At 38.3% G+C, this 19,650-nt stretch overlaps 1 protein-coding gene across 1 annotated transcript in view; it reads right to left on the bottom strand.

Moving 5' to 3' along the window:
• Nucleotides 1-8,735: 8,735 nt before the first annotated feature.
• Nucleotides 8,736-19,650, bottom strand: part of dusp10 (dual specificity phosphatase 10) — a 35,487-nt gene continuing 24,572 nt past the window's right edge. The window contains exons 3-4 of the mRNA XM_020531795.2: nucleotides 12,557-12,925; nucleotides 8,736-9,696 (exon numbers count right to left, since the gene is read on the bottom strand). Of these exons, the coding sequence (XP_020387384.1) occupies nucleotides 9,431-9,696; nucleotides 12,557-12,925 (635 nt within the window). The 3' untranslated portion in view covers nucleotides 8,736-9,430. The remainder of the gene's footprint in view (nucleotides 9,697-12,556; nucleotides 12,926-19,650) is intronic.

Genomic DNA, 19,650 nt, shown 5'->3' with positions numbered 1-19,650 from the left:
TTTCCTGCTCCTTTGATGCTGCTTGGCCTGCTGTGTTCATCCAGCTCTACACCTTGTTATCTCAGATAGGAAAGCAAGTTGTGAAGTAGACATAAGTAGGTTACAAAGGGATATAGATAAATTAGGTGAGTGGGCAAGTATATAGCAAATGGAATACGAAGTGGGAAAATGGTCCATTTTTGCAGAAATAAAAAAAAGTATAATATCTAAATGGTGATAATGCTACACTCTTAGATACAGAAGGGATTTTGGTGTCATTGTGCATGAAGTGTAAAAGGCCAGTGTGCAGATACAGCAAGTATCTAGTAACATTAATGGAATGTTATCAATTATTGCAAGAGGAATTGATTGCAAAAGAAGATAGGTAATGCTTCACATATACAGGGCATTGGGTGAGATTGCATCTGGATTTCTGTGTAAAGTATTTGTTGACTCTCTTAAGGAATGATGTAAATGGATTGAAAGAATTCCAGAGAAGGCTTTCTCAAATAATGTCAGGAATGGGTGGGTTGTCTTATGAAGAGAGGTTGGACAGGCTAGGTACGTATCTGCTGGCATTTAGAAAGATAAAGAGGTAACTTGATTAAAACATATAAGATCTTGACGGCCTTTAACAGGGTGGAAGTAGAGAAGATGTTTCCTCTTATGGGAGAATCCAGAACTAGGGCTCGTGGTTTAAAATAGGGGATCATCCAGCAGTTATGACCTGAGATTTGGACCTCTCTTCCTCAAAAAATTGGTGGAAGTAAAGTTTTGAATATTCTTAAGACAGAGGAAGATGAATTCTTCATAAGCAAGGCGGTTAAAAGTTATCAGAGGGGAGATGGGAACATTGAGCTATCAGATCATCCATGATCTTTTTCAATAGCAGGGCAGACTTCAGGGACATAGTGGCCTATTCCTGCTCCTTGTTCATATATTCCTATCTTCTTGACAGAATGAAACTCAAATTCACCCTTGCACTGCTGTGGAATGTAATCATCCTTCTTTGGTAGAGGTTGCAGTCCCTGAGATGGAACCCATAGCTGCTCATCTCGACAGCAACCTCATTCATTATGGCCACCATCAGCTGGAAATTGAAACTACATGAGCTCCCAAAGTGTCTGGAGGATGTCACACAGTGAATCGTGGGGCAACGTGCTCAGTGACAACATACCTGCAATACCTACCTTCCTGACAGCTGAGACAAGTTGCTGGCTTCCCAGGCTGGTAACCAGAGCCACCCACCTGCCAATCTGGGGCAACTGGAAAAATAGATTTGGGGGATTGGGAATCAACAGGGTGGGTTCTGAAAGTCATCCCACGCACTTGATTATGAACCACCAAACTCCCTCTTTTGCAATTCCCCATTCCATCAGAAGTAAAGGAAAACAAATTTACATTCTTGCTGTTGCACGACTGAGAAATAGCGTTCGACCAAGACTTGGACTCAGAAGCTGCCAGCCTTTAGGCTGAGACACCATTGTTGAGGCTAAAGTAGGTCAAGGTTCACCACTCAGCTCTTAGAAAGCTGATTGGCTATGATCAGTCAGGGTTTTCTCAGCACTGGCATACAGCGTGACTTCAGAAAAAGAGGAGCACCAATTTAAGACTGAGATGAGGGGGAATTTCTTCTCTTAGAAGATTGAGAGTCTTTGGAACTCCAGGAAAGTGGACATGAGGAAGGTTGGCTCAGCCAGGATTCTACTGAATGGTGGCTCAGGCATGTGGAGCCAAACAGCCTGCTCCTGATCCCATTTTTAAAAGGTCTTATGGTCACTAGGGGTGGAGGATTAGTTGACACTGAACACACCCGCCACCACACTTGGCCTGAAAAAGGTTAAATTGTGACCTTAAACTTTGCTCCCCCATCCATTCCCACACTCGATGCTACCCAACTGTGTTTTATATTCAACCTTTTTTGTTTAAATTTCAAATTTCTGGCATCTGTAGTATATTACTTCTTAAATTCGCCATACAAGTGTAGCCTTGCCTCGTTGTGTCATTTAATCAGTCTAATGATACCCTTCAGCATGGAGAACAATACATTGTTTGCAATAACATGATTCTTTATCAATATAGATTTTTTGATCAATTTTTTATTCCCATGTTAAGACTGTACTTCCCTGCCTACATAACAAAAATACATCAATAAAAAATTGTAAAACAAATATCATACATAAAATTCCAAATTATGTTAAATCTTTTCTGCTGGCAAATCACTAGTGAAATTTTACTGTGGATATTTTGAATGCCCTGTTCTTCTCAATGGGCAGTATATCGACGTCCTCTGTGGCTTCATATTTCAGAGATTGCATTTGTTACACAGGCCTATCTGCAGGATAAGGTTTTAACCACATTATCTAGAGGCTATGATTGCCATTGACTGGTTCATGGCTTGTCTGAAAAACAGGTCAAGTTCTTTGCTTGTAAACAGCACCAAAATAGTTTCAGGAGAGTGTCTAATTGCAACTGATGAGCAGCCCATCATATTAATCCTCTGCTATCAGCACTGCATACTCGTCTGTGCAAGAATAGCCCTGATCTCAGCAGCTCTGTATTCAACCTTGGATTTCTTTTTCGACGTATTTGGAAACACCAGCTTCTTTGCCTGAGCCTCTGTGGACGAGAGGCAGAAATGTGCTGGCTTTATATGGCTTGACAGCATACAATCAAATCAGTTTCTGAGTAATTTTTATCAAGCCAAAAACTCGGCTGGAATTTTAAACCTTCTTCCCGTGTTACATCAATGCCAGATATAAATTTAAATGAAAGATTTCACAACCATGAAATGAGAAAAAAAAACACACACACAAAAAGAAAGGGTTTTAATAGTTTTAAAGAAAACTGTACCCAGCAGACATCTTGGTTGTACATCATGTTGCAGTTCCAATGCACAGTTTGTTTCTGGTAATTGGAACGCAGATTTCTCTCTATGCTTCCATACATGATGAGCTTCCAAACCACAGTCATGCCACTTGGTTTTGGCCAGTCACTTTGCTATGGCAAACGAGCAATCAGCAGGCAAGCTGCAGATCTTAAGCACTGAATTTTTAAATATGTAACTAATTACTAGTTGTTTGCTGGCACAGTACTTGAGTATTGTAGTTGAATTATTTTTAAAAACTGTAGCTCTATAGAATTGACCAATTGCTTAGGACATTGATGAAGAAAGACATACTTCAAAGGTTATTTTTGTCTTACACTCAGAACAATTTGCAAGAGATACCAAAGTAAGATGATAACAACATTTATACTGTTCAAGAAGAGAATGCTGACTGATTAGTAAGTGGACTCTGATTGATGAAATCAATGGCATAGAGAGTGCATCTGTTAGATGATTTGACAGCTAATTGCCACATGACCCAGAAAAAGTTGGGCTTTTGTGGGGCAGTGACATTTTCTCTACCTCTGAGCCAGGAGGCCTGGGTTCAAGCCCTACCTGCTTTAGAGCTGTGTAATAACATCTCTGAATAGGTTGACTAGAAAATACCTTTTTTTTTGCAGTTGAGTTTACTTTGAGACCACAATGTCTACCTGAATAGATTGTATTGCCATGGGATCCCTATAGGCCCATTTCATGCAAACATTGTTGTTGGGTTCCATGAAAAATGTCCTTGATTGAATGACACTTACCGTTTACACCTTACGTTTTTCTAATACGTAAATTAAATGTTTTCTGTATTTGAATTCACAGCTGCACACTGAATTTCCGCATATATCTTTATGTGTTCTGTGTTCTATCTTGCACTCAAATTTACCTTGAAATTGAGAAGTCAAATGAGCTCCTTTTCTTTGACAACCTCATTGAGAAATAAATGGGTGGATGGAAGGAGGTTTCTCTACCACAAGCCTATCTTCACTGCTCAAAATTAACATTGGAATACCTACAGTTTCACATACTACAATTTTGGCTTTGTAAATTGACTGCAAGCCATTTTCTTATTTTGCAAGCTTGATGCTGAAATATGTATGAAATTCAGTGCTGGTGGGATGTTAGATATGTGGGCCATATGTTCCAAAGACTGGCAGGTCGTATCAAACAAACAGCAAATCCCTTTAACTGTTCACAATAGGTGAGGTACTGATAGTGTTCTTCTAGCCTGTGCTTACAAATCTCAAAACTCAGTGACCACCATTAGATACGATTCTGCGATAGATAGCATTTGCTAAATAATACTATTCTGCTAAGAATTATGCTGACACTATTGTAAGTTCAGCCTGTGGTGTGGTGCACTTGATTATACTGGAATGTACATACAATCATACACAGGGTTCTGCTCTTTCCAGACAGAAAGAGCATGTATGCATATTCTAACAGCTTCAAATCAACAAAATAGATGACAGCAATTCACAAATTCATTTCTCAGGTCTTTGTCTTGACCAGAGTCAAACCTGCAAGGTTAAAGATTTAAATAAAATTTGGCAGATAATTATCTGTCATCACCTAACTGGTACATTCTTCAATAAAAATGCTTGCCAATCAATTAGCACACACTACTCACGCAGTATAGATGTTTTCCTTTACACCGTTATTTCTTACGAATTCAACTGATAAGTGCAAGGCAAAAAGAATCAGTCAGCAAAATGTGCCTTTTTCTAGAAATACTCGTAAGTACTATGCCAATTTTATAGGGCTACTATTTTGAATCTGACAGTATCACTGGGATCACAACAAAAAAAATGGATATTTGCTGTATGCTGTGAGAGATGTGTGTGACTGGCAGCTATATACCCATGTATATCTTCAAACAGTCAGCACAAGTGGTTATAGTAAGAACTTGATTACCATTTGACAGAAACAAGGCTTACAAATAGCAATGATGTGGAGGTACTGGTGTTGGGACTGGGGTGGGCAAAGTCAGAAGTCACACAACCCAGGTTATAGTCCAACAGGTTTATTTGAAATCACAAGTTTTTGGAGCGCTGATGAAGGAACAGTGTTACGAAAGCTTGAGATTTCAAGTAAGTCTGTTGGACTATAACTTGGAGTCGTGTGACTTCTGACTTTTTACAAATAGCAATGCTCTGCCCCTTATTAAAGTCTCCCCACATGGTTATACTTTGCACCAAATTTTCAACTCGAAAGCGCACTGGCAGTGTAATTGTTATTACCAAATTATAGTTCCTCCAAGGTTCTTGAGTAGTTCTGTAGCTCGGGTTGTGGATGCGGTGGTTGGTTTGCTCGCCCAAACTCTGTTACTTTATCATTCTTCAAATATCTGAAGCTGTTGCTCACTACCACTTCTCATAAAATCCCTGTTGAATCCACTCAGATTTATAAAGATATCCTCCTTCCTTTCATACTCCATCATCTGTGATTTCAATATTCATCTTAGCTCCCCTTACTCTCCTTTCCTTGAATTCACTGATCTCCAGCCTTTTCTAAAGATCTCCCTCTAAGTGAATACTCCCAACCATATGAGTGAATATACCCTCAACTGCCCTAACTTCAGATCAGGCTTACTTTGACAATGAATTCATGTTATAACAATAATCTGAAAAACAGAATGTTAAACAATCTAAACTGGCCAGAGCACAGCATGCACAAGAATACATGCCTTTCATAATTATACTTGTGAAGACATCTCAAATCAATTCACGTACAATTAATAATTATTTTACAGTTGCAAAGTAAGTGAAGAAAACTATATATGGCATCAGACTCTTACACATTCTTGTTGTTATACTGGTCTTTGTATCAGTTATGACCCAAGGCAATGACTGTACTCACTGGCCACAAATGATCTCAGCTCCAGGTTATCACTGTGGGAGTTCCACAAAGCAATATCCAGAAGTCTATTATCTGCAGTTGCTTCAGTATTAACTTTCCTTCCATCATATGGTCTAAAGTGGAGCTGTTTACTGGTGACTACAGTGTTCAGTTGCATTCCCAATCTCCCAGAAAATGATGCAGTCCATGCCCACATGCAGCAAGGTGTACACAATGTCTAGACTTGGGCTGATAAGTGGTTGATAACAGTCAATCCACTCTAGTGTCAGACAATGACCATTTTCACCAAGACAGCCTAATTATATTATGCAAGATATGGATTAATTTTATTTGATCATCATTGACCAGAAATTCAAATGGAGTAGCCAAATAAATATTGTGACTGCTACAGGAGGTCAAATGCTGTGCATTCTGCTTTATTTTTGACATTCCAAAACTATCTGACCATGGAAATTAAAGCCAGATAGGTTGCAAATTGGAAGCCTATTTTGCTTGTACCCAATTTCCATCACCACTCTAAATAAATTTCATCTCTCAAGAGATTGATCATTTCCCTATTTGGGATGGAGTAAGGCAGATCACAGACTGATGGATCAGAAATGCATGAAGTAAGATGATCACAAACATATTAAAAAGAATCACAGCACAATAACGCTAGACAGATCAACTAAGTGTATAAAAAAAACCCCTCAACTTGTTAGAAAGCTCACAAACACATTTTATAGAGTGAGGTAGATATCTTTCAACCACATAGAATGTTTTGAGTTTCAATATGCACAACCTACAGGTTACAGGTTGGATTCATGAGGAGGTCATCAGAAATAAAGGGCCAGAATTGGGAAGCAACTTGAAAGGTTAGTGCTTTTTCCCTTTTACAGAGACAAAAGTTTACTTGATGAATTGTTTGAGACCTTAAAGATTATGAATGGCCATGAGAGGATAAACACTAAGATCATTTCTCTTGATAAACTAGGTGATAATGAGGGGCTATAAGGAGAGAACAGGCAAAAACTTATTTCTGAATTGCTTTAACTAAATAATTTTTTAAACAAATATTTAAAGTTCTTTTTTTTAATTCACAATTGATTTGAGAATGAATGAATTATCTATAAATGGATGCTCAAATAATGTGAATTCACAACTGGGAAGATGAAAAGATAAGATGATAGGTTTGTAGTCAATTAGATTGGACAGATGCTTAACACAAAAAGGTGATCTCTAAGCATAGAAATCACACACAGCAAAAGAAGATTTGAAGGAGAAGAAAGTCACCTCTCCCAGGAACACGGACATGAGAGCCTGCTGCCTCAGTGCTTCTACTAACTTGTTACGTAACCATTCCAAAAGTCAGTAATGTTGATAATAGAAGCAAAAGAAACAGCCTTTAATTTCACACAGCAAGGTAATAAATGGAAGGTCAGTTCCAGATATCAGTCAAAGCCATGACTAATTGCAGTTGTTGGACAAGCTTAATTTAAAAACCACATGCACAAATTGGTAAATTTCTAGGTAAGTACTCTAACTTTGGGAAAAGAGCCACTGGAAACCAATGGTTGTCAGTTCCATATTTGAGTATCTAAGGTTCTTTTGGCAACTGTCCATGCTTTGAAAACTTCAGTTCACCCATAATTTTGTTGGCTCTGATTCTGTTCTCTAGCCACATTGAACCTTCAGGAATAATTTGAGGGCCCACTGCCGTTTCTGAAAATGGTCAGGATGAGGAGGTGGTCTCTCAGCCGTTATCCAGGGACAAATGCTGTTGGAGCCCCGAAAGATATTCACCCTGTCTGTCAACGCAAAAAAGTTTCTACAGCTATGGTGGCAGGACACACCTCGATTAGGTTTCCCTCTGCTAAAGTGGTCTGACAGTTATGGTCTCGGATTCTCCAGCATCTGCAGTTCCTACTATCTCTGACAGTTATGGTCATTGTTATTCTCCAATATTTTGAGAGGGCATTGCATCCTATTGAGATCAGGAGCTGGCCCACCATGCTTAATTGGACAATCCAAAAAAAAAGGTACATTGAATAGATCATGCCTGCACTGTGCAGCCAGGACCCTGAAAATTATCCTGGTGTCAGTGGCCCTCCTACAAAACTAAAGTTCTGCCCCTTGACTAATTTAAAAATCATATTGGTATGATTAAATTCCTTTATTGGCTTAGGCAGAATGTAGATTCAAATCACCTTTTGGGTGTGATTGCTAACAACAAATTTATTCGCTGTACATTTAGACATTGCAATCTAAGTGATGTTTCTCTTTGATTGACTAGTGTCTATTTATATCTATCTGGTGATCACAAAGTGGGAGGTGAGTTCAGTCTTTATTTTATAAACTTCCATCTCTGTACTCATTACAATTATTTTTCTGATCAGAATGATTGAATTCAGTATTCAATTTTAATCCCCGCACAAATGCATTCCACACAACATAGCTTGCACTTCAACCTAAACGTTTAACCCATTAATAACACTAAAGCTGAACACTACCAGCTGTAAGCTTTGTTCAAGTCAAATAAATTAATCCAAATACTTGCTAAATTGGACCAATTTAGAAAGAGCTTCAGAGCTTATCTGTCATCTCAGCCATTTGAACAGATGCAGCCAGGGGGCAGGGCAAGAGTCCTAAAAACAGACAAACATTCAAGCGCTCAATCTTCAAAGTGCACCTGGAACTCCAAGTATTCACTCACCTTACTATTTGGCAGGACATAAAACTGGTAAATATGATCTGATAAAGAAAAATGGATTTATATGTATCAAATTGGATTTTTGGGGGGCTAGGGAGTGTTCATAACAGGATTACGCAACATTTATTAAAAGTTTGCTCTAAGAGGGTGGCTCGTGTACGATTAACTGTTTTCCCATTATTTGACAGGAATCAGCTAGATGGTGTGCAATTCAGATGTGTCTCCTTGTTGTTATGACAAATGTTGCTTTATATTAGCTTTACTAATTACACAAAGAAAGAATAATCCACGGATTTTTTTTATGAACAAAATTATACACAGACAACAATAAGATTGTGAAAAATATTAAATAACATTTTACTTTAACATTCTGATCCAATATATTTCAAAGAAGTTGCATCAGTACATATGGTACTGTGATCAGAATTTGAACAAAAATTGCTTTCCATTGATTTAATTTTCCCCCTAAGTTATGAGAAGGTGCATGTTACTGTCTATTTACATGAAGGAAAATGCACCTAGCTCCATCCATTTGGTATTTCACACGCAAATCAATTATTGCACAATGAGCCTCAAAAGGGCATGTAATTAATGAGACCATTTTTAACTTAACTCCCAAAATTCTCTTCAACCCTTATAGAAAAATATAACCAACATCAACAGAACCTGAACATACAAAATCAGGTTTCACGTTAGAATTCTTTCTTCATTAGCTTAAATTGAGATTAGAAGCAGCCATGTTTGTTGGTTCTGTCACTGCATCCAATCTGCTTTGGCAACCTTTGGATAGTTAAAGGACATTCCTTGAGAAGACTCCAAACCATATCGTCACCACCTCTTTCTTCCCTTCACTTCCAGTTGTTTGTTGCTGTCTATGTACCTGCACAGACCATCAACTCTATAACTCCACAAGTAATGACTGTGCAGTCAGTCAGTCTTAGGTTCTCAGTTCCAGCATACTATAAGACACTGCAAAGCAGCGAGGGGATCATTTTAAAAATAAACTACAAAAAGGCAGCCAGGTCATGTTAGACAACTGTTTCCACCCCGACCAGCTTTGGTGTGAGAATACGAGGAGTGACACCATTGTTCAGGTCTTCTTCAAACTCCAGCAACTGTCCCATGAAATTGAGGTTCGGGGAAATAATTGGTCTTTTTCCTTTAACAAATTTGTAGGCATCAGTCATGGTCATCCGTGTGTGCTTCATCAGATAGGCGATAACTATTGTAGCAGAACGAGAAACACCAGCTTGACAGTGAATGAGAAGCCCCTTACCGCACTGGTGTGCTTCCTCTGAAAGCAAACAAGACATTTTAATGCTTTGTTGGAGGCCCTATCAGAATATATAACTACCCTTCCAACGTTTTTTGATGAGACAGAAAATAGTTAAAATTCAATTCGAGCATCTGAAGACAGATTCATAAAAAATTAAACACATGAAAATAGGATTGAGAAAGGATGGTACATACATGAACTCCATTGTTGTTACCTTGCTTGTCGAATATTTGAAACTGCATATCTTTCAGTTTCAGTCTCACATTTCTACTTCCATATATCTAAATGTATAAGTGATTACATCATTTTGAAAATGGCTGAAATTACTGCAACCTTATTCTTAGGTCATCAGCAAATATGCATTTGGATTTGTTATCTTGGCCATTTATTGATATTAAACAAGATGATATTCAAACACTGGTCCATATGGGACTTTATATAGGGCGTCTTAGAGTGATATTATTCATCTGATACTAACTGCCCATTTCCTAATTCTAACCAGCTTTTACTACAAATTGACTGAATTCCTGTACATTTTGTTTAATTAGAAGCTTATCATTTGAAAATTGTCCAAATATTCTAAAAATGGAAGTTGAACAATAATATGGGCAAAGTAGATTTTTGAACCAGCAAAAAGTAAAGAATTTCTGCAGCAAACAAATGATTATCTTCATACAAAATGCCTCTTAAAACAGTGCCAAGAACTTCCATTTGAATTTAGCAACATACTTACCTGAAATATAATGGTTGGCATTTAACACGATCTTCAAAAATACAGCAGCTTGCTTGTTATTAATTTGTCAGAATTCAAAACATGGGCCTTGCTCTCTATTCCATTTATAACCAACCACCAAATAACTAAAAACCCCAACTTTACATATGGACTTAGAGCAAAAGAACAATTTCTGAAAGGAGTTTCTGGTCTAGGAGATGCAATACATTGAGCCAGTAGGGATGCATTTATTTACTGATTAAAGTAAGACAACTAAACCCAGCTCAAAGCTGAACAACATTACAGGTTCTCTGGTCATTTCTGCCAAGCAAAATCTTAATGCACAGTATTTTCACCAATTATCAAGGGGTTTTTAAGGGCAGTGTAGGATAATCTAACGCATTCATTAGGCTGAGTGAATGACAGATCAAACAGTCCACTTGAGCATAATAAATACAATCAATCCAGAATTTTGGATGCTGTTGGAAACTGGTCAGCTGCAATGATCGCAGGTGCTCGCTGATAAAAACAGCAAAAACGCAACAAGCACTATAAGGAAGAATTCTCCTGCATCAGTGCCTCAGGGTACTTAAAAGCAGCTTTACACAATGTGAACTTACAGAAATTTCTATTGACCTTGCGATTATTTTGTGTACTTACCATGCAATTTATGGCTAGCCATCATGCAGGCTTTAATCTATATTGCTGCCTATTGAAACAATAAGTGAATAGCAAGACCTGCAGATGATTTTCCCGGGTCTATCAGCTTTTTTTTCAAAAACCTTTAGCTTGAATGCTAAACACTGTTTAAATATGTTCAAAAGCTTAATAAATAGTATTTTCTAATATACAGAATGGCAAGCCCTGCAAAACAACACTAGCAAACTACAAAGAGGAACAGATCTGAAATCTTCAGCCACACTGAAAATGTTGAAAGGTGCAATGACACTTTGTTTAAGTCAAGCAAAATGACTTGTTGGCATGAAGAAGCATTCAGTATATAATAATTCACCTTTAAAAATGGCAGACTGACAATTTTCATCAGCAAGGGTTAAGGGGACAGAGTTGGGAGCTGCTGTCTCAACATTGCTGGCACCACTGCAGAGCTGCAATTTTGATGGACTTGGACTCGTATGACATGAGAGACACTAGCACAGTGGTGGTTTGTAGGTGGGAACTATAACAATTGGCAAGTGGTCAAAGGAAAGAACAGCTTTGTGAAAGTACAAAGTACTTAGATGCATCAAAGTGTTAGCCTTCGCTGTAGAATTGCAATATTTGATCTGATGTGTGGAAGAATGAAATATCATCATGGCTTTGATTTTTGTTCTCCCCTCTTGATACTCAGGTCAGTCAGCTGTTTGGCTGTTTTAAAACTAAGGCAGATGGCAAGAGCTTCTAGCTGTATTCAAATAATTTCGACAGATCGTACTGAATGAGGTTTGTTGACAGCTGTTCAGTGGAATTTATCAAGAATGCTTGGCTGATTTGCCACCTATTAACGGATTCTGCTCTTCAGGGGTTGTTGGAACAGCAGACAAGAGGAAGGTAAGTGTTTTCATTTTGATAGATTTAGGAAATAAGAGAATAATGGTTATTTAAGTGGATACCAAATAATGCTAGTTTATTTTGAAAGAAAGTTATGAGCTTCTCAAAGACTTCCCAATTCATTTATAGAAGATGTTGACCGAGGGATATTAGAAAGGTTGAAGATGATATGGGATGGAGATGATAGGCTGAGAATAGAGGCTCTCTGAGCCGATGCCTTACTGAAGAAACACAGACCAATAGATCTGGTCACTTTGGAACTAGCAGCAGACCCAAATCCAAAATCCAGCTTCTACTGGATGAAAATATCACCAGTGGGCACACCGGACTGGGAGGGTGGATCGCAACATTGGGAAATCTCCCTGTCTACACATCCCGTCTGAAAGAAAATCCAGCTTAGAGTGCCAATTTAACATTTGTGATTACGGTCTCGAACCACAACCTGCTTTGGCAGCAAATGAGGTTATCCTAAAGTGTAACTTTAAAGAACTGTGAACTTGCCGAACCCCCACCTTTTGATCTGCACATTGTAATAAGGGGTCTTTGTCAATAGACACACTGAATATATTTTTGTTTCAAGAATAAGAGAAAAAGAGTATATCCTGAAAAGAAAATTACCAATGAATTCAAAGGCCTCTTCGAAGTATTGCCTGAGATTCTGCTTGTTGCTATCGGTGGCAGGTAGCCGTTTGTAACGGAAGATACCTTTCTCGTAATGGTAAAGAGGCAGATGGGTAGTTACATTGATAATGTAGCCAACATTCATCCGCTGCATTTTTTCAATATCCTGAGCATCCTGCTCATTTCCAAGAAACAGGAAGGGTAGGATGGGGGTCAGCTCGGCATTTTCAATGTCAGGGGTAGTGGGGATGGATTGAGGTAGTTGAGTTGGAATTGCTGAGGCCGCCCCTGCATCTGGGCACTCCTGAAGTTGCAGAGAATGATCACAGAGATTCTCATGGTGTTGTTTGAAGCTGCTGTGTCCACCTTTGGAGAGGAAAGAAAATGGAACTGTTAGCCACTTGCAGAATTTCACAGCATTCCTAGTCCATCAACTGCACTGTGCAATATTGCACAATTCTCATTACTCTCAAACACGACAGTCTGGTATTTTTTTTACAAACTAAGACATGTGGAAAAACCCTGCTCGTTTGTCTATTGCAGCACCACGCACTGGCCATAGAAGGTAGGTAACACAGACGGAGAAGATTCAGTACAATGATTCTGTTTCCCAGCTATCCAGAATTCATCCCACTTTCATCCTGCTTTCTTTCTACAATCTTCACCTCCGTCTATGTCAGTTATTTATCAAACCTCAACCACGTGTTTCATTATTGCCATGTGATTATTTTATGAAGCTTTGCAAATGGACTTTTGTGCACATTCATAATTAAACCACTGCAAATAAATTAGTCTGTGTGCCTCTTAATCAAAAAAATCCCCAATATCAAAATTAGCTCCAGTGTCTTTTTAAACAGTGACTGATCAGTGTTAACAAGGACGTGCCAGCCCAAACAGTGATGTATCAGATTACTTACTACCCTGTTTAGACTGGCAAGTTCTGGTCACTGCTGTCTAAGGGTCTTTAGATAGGCAGCTGGAGCTCTTTCTTTGTTTCAGTTTGCAGACCACTTTTGATATGTGTAACTGGAGCCTATGACATATTATGCTGCTTTTACCATTGAGATACAACTAGGTCTGAAGCAAGTTCTGTCCAAATTATGCAAGCATTAGGTGGCCTAACCTTAAAATGGACCACTGGAGGCTTTTAAGTAAAAGAAACCAAAACCTAATTCAATCCTTTGTTTTCACTCCCTCTGGTTCCGAGCAAATATTTTGATGTCCTGTAGATTTTTGCGTGACCGTGACCTAGGGTTCACTTCCTGACCGCAATTACCAGTGCTTTTCACGTAGGAGCCAGCTGATTTCATGGCCTCCTTTTGTGGTATGTGTTATTATGGCATTCACAATGGATAAAGAAAAACAACTCATGGTGGCACACATATCGTTCTGAACACTGGAACATGGGCATGTTCCTGCTGGAATAATGGACAAAGAAATAATTCGTCTTTTAAACCATAATGATGATTATGTGTTACTGCAGTACATCAGGCAGGGAATAAATAGCCAAGACCTCTTGAATCTTCTGGTATTAGGAATCTTGGCTATAAATCAAGGTTTAGACCCTAATTGTACCATTATACTTTGAAATAGTTTTCTGGGTTCCAATTCTGCAGAAGATCCTCAAATTTGATCATATAAAATTGTACAAAGTTAATCCGGGGTCTAAAGGAATAGATTTTAGCAGCCAAGTGTAGTGGTTCACAAGATGAAACCCCGCACTATGATACAACCATTGAGATTCTCTGTTATTCCAGGTGGAATGCTGGTAGTCAGGTGAGTTTAACTCCCAAACACACACTGAACATCAGGTTAGACTGCAGCTGTCAAATCGCTGTATTAGTGCAGGATTCATGTTGAAATGGCCTAATTTGGAAGAATACCCAGGTCAAGAAAACAGAATCTGGATATTGCTCCCAAATGTCTTGTTGAATGTGGGGAGCTCTTTGGACACAGTACTGCTTTCACAACAAAAATACAGTCACTCCTGTGGTTTTAGCTTTCTTGGATATTTTCAATGAAAGCCTTTAGCAATCTAAATTTCAACATGTGACCCTTGTCAGTGGCATGCTTTTGCAAAATGAAGACCATCCCTGTGGCTGTCAATTTATACTTCATTTCAGATAAATTGCTGCCTGTGTTTTTCTAACTGTTTTCTAGCCCAGATTTCACACAATGCTGAACATTTTACAGAATACCATAAACTATCAACATAGAATGAATGGATATGAAAACACAGTGAAGAACTCTGGTTCTCACCATATCGGCTGAGTAGTCAGTCAACCAAATGAAAAGGAATTTGGCCCTTATACGCTTAAAATAATGGGCCATAATTTGCCGACAAAATAACACTGGTGTTAATGCTTCTCATCGTTATGCACATGCAAATAGCGCAGCTTCTTTGGGGGAGGGGCACATGCATGATTAAACTGAAAACGTCCAAGAAATTCCTGTTGGACTTGCACCATTAGCTCCATATAAACAACATCTTGCCAACTGCCTCACTGTTAACTTGCATTGTGTGATAACAGCTTGCTATGTGTGTGCAAAGATGTGAAACAAATCTTTGATAGAAAATCAAGGTCTTACCCATTTCAGTCCAACAGCCCCTTTTACAACACAATCACTAATCAACCTCAGTTATACTGAAAATAAATTAATACAAGTATCCAGTCTCATCCTTCATGTTTAAGAGGCATCAACAATAATCATATTTTAAACATTTTTTTTTGCTTAAGGCCGTAAGAAATTGGATCAGACTAGGCCATTCTGCCTGTCAAGCCTGCTCCGTCATTCATTAGAATTATGGCTAATCTGACATTCCTTATGTGCACTTTCAATCCCCCTACTGACCAAGAATCTATCCCAGCCTTAAATATACACAAGGACTCTGCTCCCCACAACTGTGCAGCAAGGAGTTCCAAAGAGTCTCAAGCCTCAAAAGAGAAATTCCTCATCTCAGTCTTAAATTGGCATCCCTTTATTCCGGAGACTGTGCCCTCTGGTCCTGGAGATTCTTTCCGCTGGGCAGTTCCACTATGCCTGGAATCCGCCAAAAGACTGACTTAAAAATCAGACGGTTTGGATGAAATTAAGCGAAATTGTTGCTCAGAAAAAAAAAGTTAGATGATTACATACGTAATCTACGTCCTGAATAACAATTAAGGAGAGACTCCATATTTGCCTCACACCCCCTTCGCTGGGACCTGAAGGCCTGTCTCCAAACCCAACCCATGTACACCTCCCTTCTCCATCCCCTTGAGATGCAATTGACACTGTACTCTTCCTATGCTCTGCAGGCCAGACACAGCAGCTAGAAAAGTGGCTGACGGCACTTTTAAATTTCAGAATACGGCAGCTGTTATATTCTTCTTAAAAATGAGGTGCAGTTTGCTTTCCCCTGATAGTTTTACACTATGAACGTTTGAGGCATCCTGACTGAAATCTCCAGAGAAATGTGGAGCTCCCTTCTTTTGTGAAAAGGCTGGAGTGGTACACAAGTGAATCTTCATGTCCATTTTAACTAATCCGGCTCAATTTCTAATGATAAGAACCACTACTTTTGTTAGCGTAACCATTGTCAATCTGAAAATACGAAGCATAGTTTCTTCCCATATTTCTGAAGACAGATAAAATGTCTGATATGTTTCAAAATGAAGCAGGTTAACCACAATTCAAAAGAGATCGCAATGTAACTTTACTCTTCATTGAGTTGAAGTCAGTTATGATTCTCCTTAGCAAGATTTTGGACAAGTTATGCAAATGAGGCTTGTGTCAAATTCTTGTTTTCAGTTGGCAGTTTAAAAATATTGCTGATTTTGCATTTATGGAAACGTTACTGTGCAATGACAATGTTATTCTCCGAGCGAAGAGAAAAATTTCTTCAAGGGGAGTTCCAAGCAGGCCAGAAAGTGTGTGCAAAAATGCATGACGAAACACATCAGCCAGTCCCCCAGTTGTGGCTCAAGACCACATCTGAAGTGTCAGTAATAAAAGGATGGGAAAGCCCAGTGGCTACAACCCCAGAGCCAGGCCAGCATTGGAAATAAGTGGCCTACAGCGAGAGAGCAAGAAAATCAGGCTCTTGCAGCTTACCCTGTCGATTTCTCAGCTTCAAATATTTATTCAGTTTTCCACTACAAGCTATAATGATCTCAGCCTCACATTTGTGCCAAAACATTCAACATGCTTCAACGACAGGGCATGTAAAAATAAAACTCCTATAGTCAAATCTCCAACCTCTGTTTTCACTACAAGGTGCTTGAGCACATCACCAATTCGATCCATAACCACATCTCCCACAAATTCCTCAAATCATGTTTTTTCCATATCTTACAACAAGCATTAGCCAAAGTAAAGAATGACACTTGCTGGCTGTAATAACGGTACACTACTTGTTTTTTTAAAAACTTTTCTATGGCATTTAAGTCAGTGAACCACGCAGTCGTCCTCCAACAGGTCTCTTGCATTATACAGCTTCATTTGACTTGGTCCACAGTATCTCAAACTCAGCGTTTTGTTTCTCTCTTCATGACTCCAGCTGTTCACATTGGAATCGTCCTGATGAATTTACAGCAGGTGTTCTCCGAATGGCTTTAACACTCACCCTTCATTCTGGGGCATGTGTCTATGCACCAACCAATGGTTTGCACAAAAGTTGTTACCGCTTCTTTATTTGGCCTTCTAAAATATCATCAAATTCTTCCCTGGTTTCATTTATCTGTACTCTCAGGAAATTATGTATTCAAAAAACAGTGATCAGTCTTTTCTTCAGTTTTAGTTCCAAGAGTGTTAAACCCAATAATGAACTGCATTTTAAGAGACAGCTAATAATTTAACAAGTCAGCTATCAAAGTATTCTGCACATTGTCATAAATTGAGTGATTATATTCCATAAACATCCAAAAAGGCTGCTGTAGTCATGTGACTGAACTTAATAATAACCTTCCAGAAATTTCTCTAAAATCAACGCCAGCCAGACCATCAACACCCAAATATGCTCCCCTACCCCCAATGGGTGTGGGATGATAACTATTTTATTATAATCAGCTACAAGAAAAACTCACTTCAGAATCGCAAATCCCTAAAGATCATGTGTTAATGACTTTCTACATTAGCAACATGGCCCAGGCTCATCTGCAATTCAAGCCTTTGTCTCGATGGCAGCCACTTTACCTGCTAAAAAAGATCTGGTCATATGACTCTCTGTATCAAACCCACCTGCCTTATTAAGTATGCAAATTTTTAAATATCAGAGTTTAGAGGTCAGTTCTGCTTCATATCATATGTACTGACTAAAATCAAGATCCTTAACTTCAGACAACAGAAGAGAAAGCTCATGCCCTGTAAAAAAAAATGAATCTGTTTTTTGTCAACATTCTGCAAGTAAAAACTTGTTGAAGTAGAAATCACATTTTGACAAAAAAAACACTTTCTCAAAAGATCTGAAGAAAATGTTGGCTAGCCAATTAATAAAGTCTCAAATGAGATTTCAGATTGCTTACATCAACTTTGTACTTTTTGCCTTCGTCTTAAAAGCAAAGACATCAATAAACTGTTTGCATTTAAGTTGACACTAATTGAATACTCTATTTTGATTTTGTATGTTTGCAAATGATCGTGTTGAAAGACACTGGCTGGGGAGGAGCAGAGTTTAAGAATGTGTGAAATAAATCTTACTTCTGGTTTAACTGGGAATGGTTTTTGTTCTTTGCAAAGTAATTGGCCCTAAATAGAAGGGAGTTGGTACGGGGTGGGAGTGGGGAGAATGAGAAGACAAAGTACAATTGTTAAAAATAAATAAATTACCTGCTTACAGACAGGCAGTGAGAAGAGGCAGTGAGATTTGTTTTGAGACTTTTGTATTATAGACAGCTAGCATTACATATAATCCCAATTACAAGCTGCTTAAAAAGGAGTTTGAAGTCTGGTAAATATCCAACCAGTTAATTTGTTTAATACATTCCATGTTTCAGTCTCACATAAGCCTGCAAAAACCTCTCACTAAACATTATTCCCTGGTTTACGTTCTAAATTTGCTGGTGTTGAGCTATTTGCTTTTTACTTTTTTTTGTTTCATTGTTATTTTCATTTCTAATTAATAAAATCAGAAAGCTAACAAGAAGTAGTGATAGCCTAAACAATTACAACCGGAATATTAAGGAATTAATGCATATCATTCATTCAAAAAAAAGCAGTAGGTCATTAAACTTCTCAAGCATGTGCCTAAATCTCTTTGGACCTTTGTTTCTAGCTTTTCTCCATTTTAAAAAGAACTTGGATCTACAACTTTTGATCCAAAATAAATATCCCACAGTTAACTAGTGAAATTAATCCACCACAGTTTCACTTACATGTTTGATTCACCATTCTCGTTGCAATTTTAATGTTCCAACCATGTTATTCACTGTACAAATAAAACAGTGTCAATGGCAAACTTAGATATACCATGGTGTTCTCCAAGTCATTAATAAACATGGTGAATAGTTAACACCCTTGTACAGACCCTTGCTGTTATTTCCTTCCAAACAAGTAGAACTTGCTTACTAGGGTAAAGGTTCTGCAGAATGTCAGGAAAAATCAGTCCATTAAAGTAGGAAACCAGCAATCTGCTGAGATGCACCAAAAAATACTTGTTTACCTGTAACATTTGTCTTGGAATTGCTCAGGAGAAAATAGGTCAATTTGTAATCACACCAAAACACCAATCTTCCAAATTACCAACTGATCAGTAAACTAACTTCAAGGCATTAATTTGTTGATATTAACATTATTTACTTTTATTGTGCAAAGGGTATTTTCTACTGAAATTAGTATGAAAAATGCTGTTACCATAGCATTTTCAAACCATCAATTCACCTACCTAATGGACAACGCAACTATACCAAGAAGAAACCACTTGCCCCTTTGAACATGCATCACTCTTTAGTTTGCTATGGTATCTCCTGTAAATCCTAACTTTCTGGTTCCTTTAACATTAATCTTCTATCCCCCATTTAAACATTTTAATTGAACATGCATTTAGGACAGTGAGTTCCATCTCCAGTTTCAAGTATCAACCTTTACCTGTTGTTGCCTTCTTTCAGGCCCCT

The sequence above is a fragment of the Rhincodon typus genome, chromosome 9 (genome assembly GCF_021869965.1).
Source record: "Rhincodon typus isolate 14 chromosome 9, sRhiTyp1.1, whole genome shotgun sequence".
Lineage (NCBI taxonomy): Eukaryota > Metazoa > Chordata > Chondrichthyes > Orectolobiformes > Rhincodontidae > Rhincodon > Rhincodon typus.
This window is presented reverse-complemented; position numbering and strand designations above follow the sequence as displayed.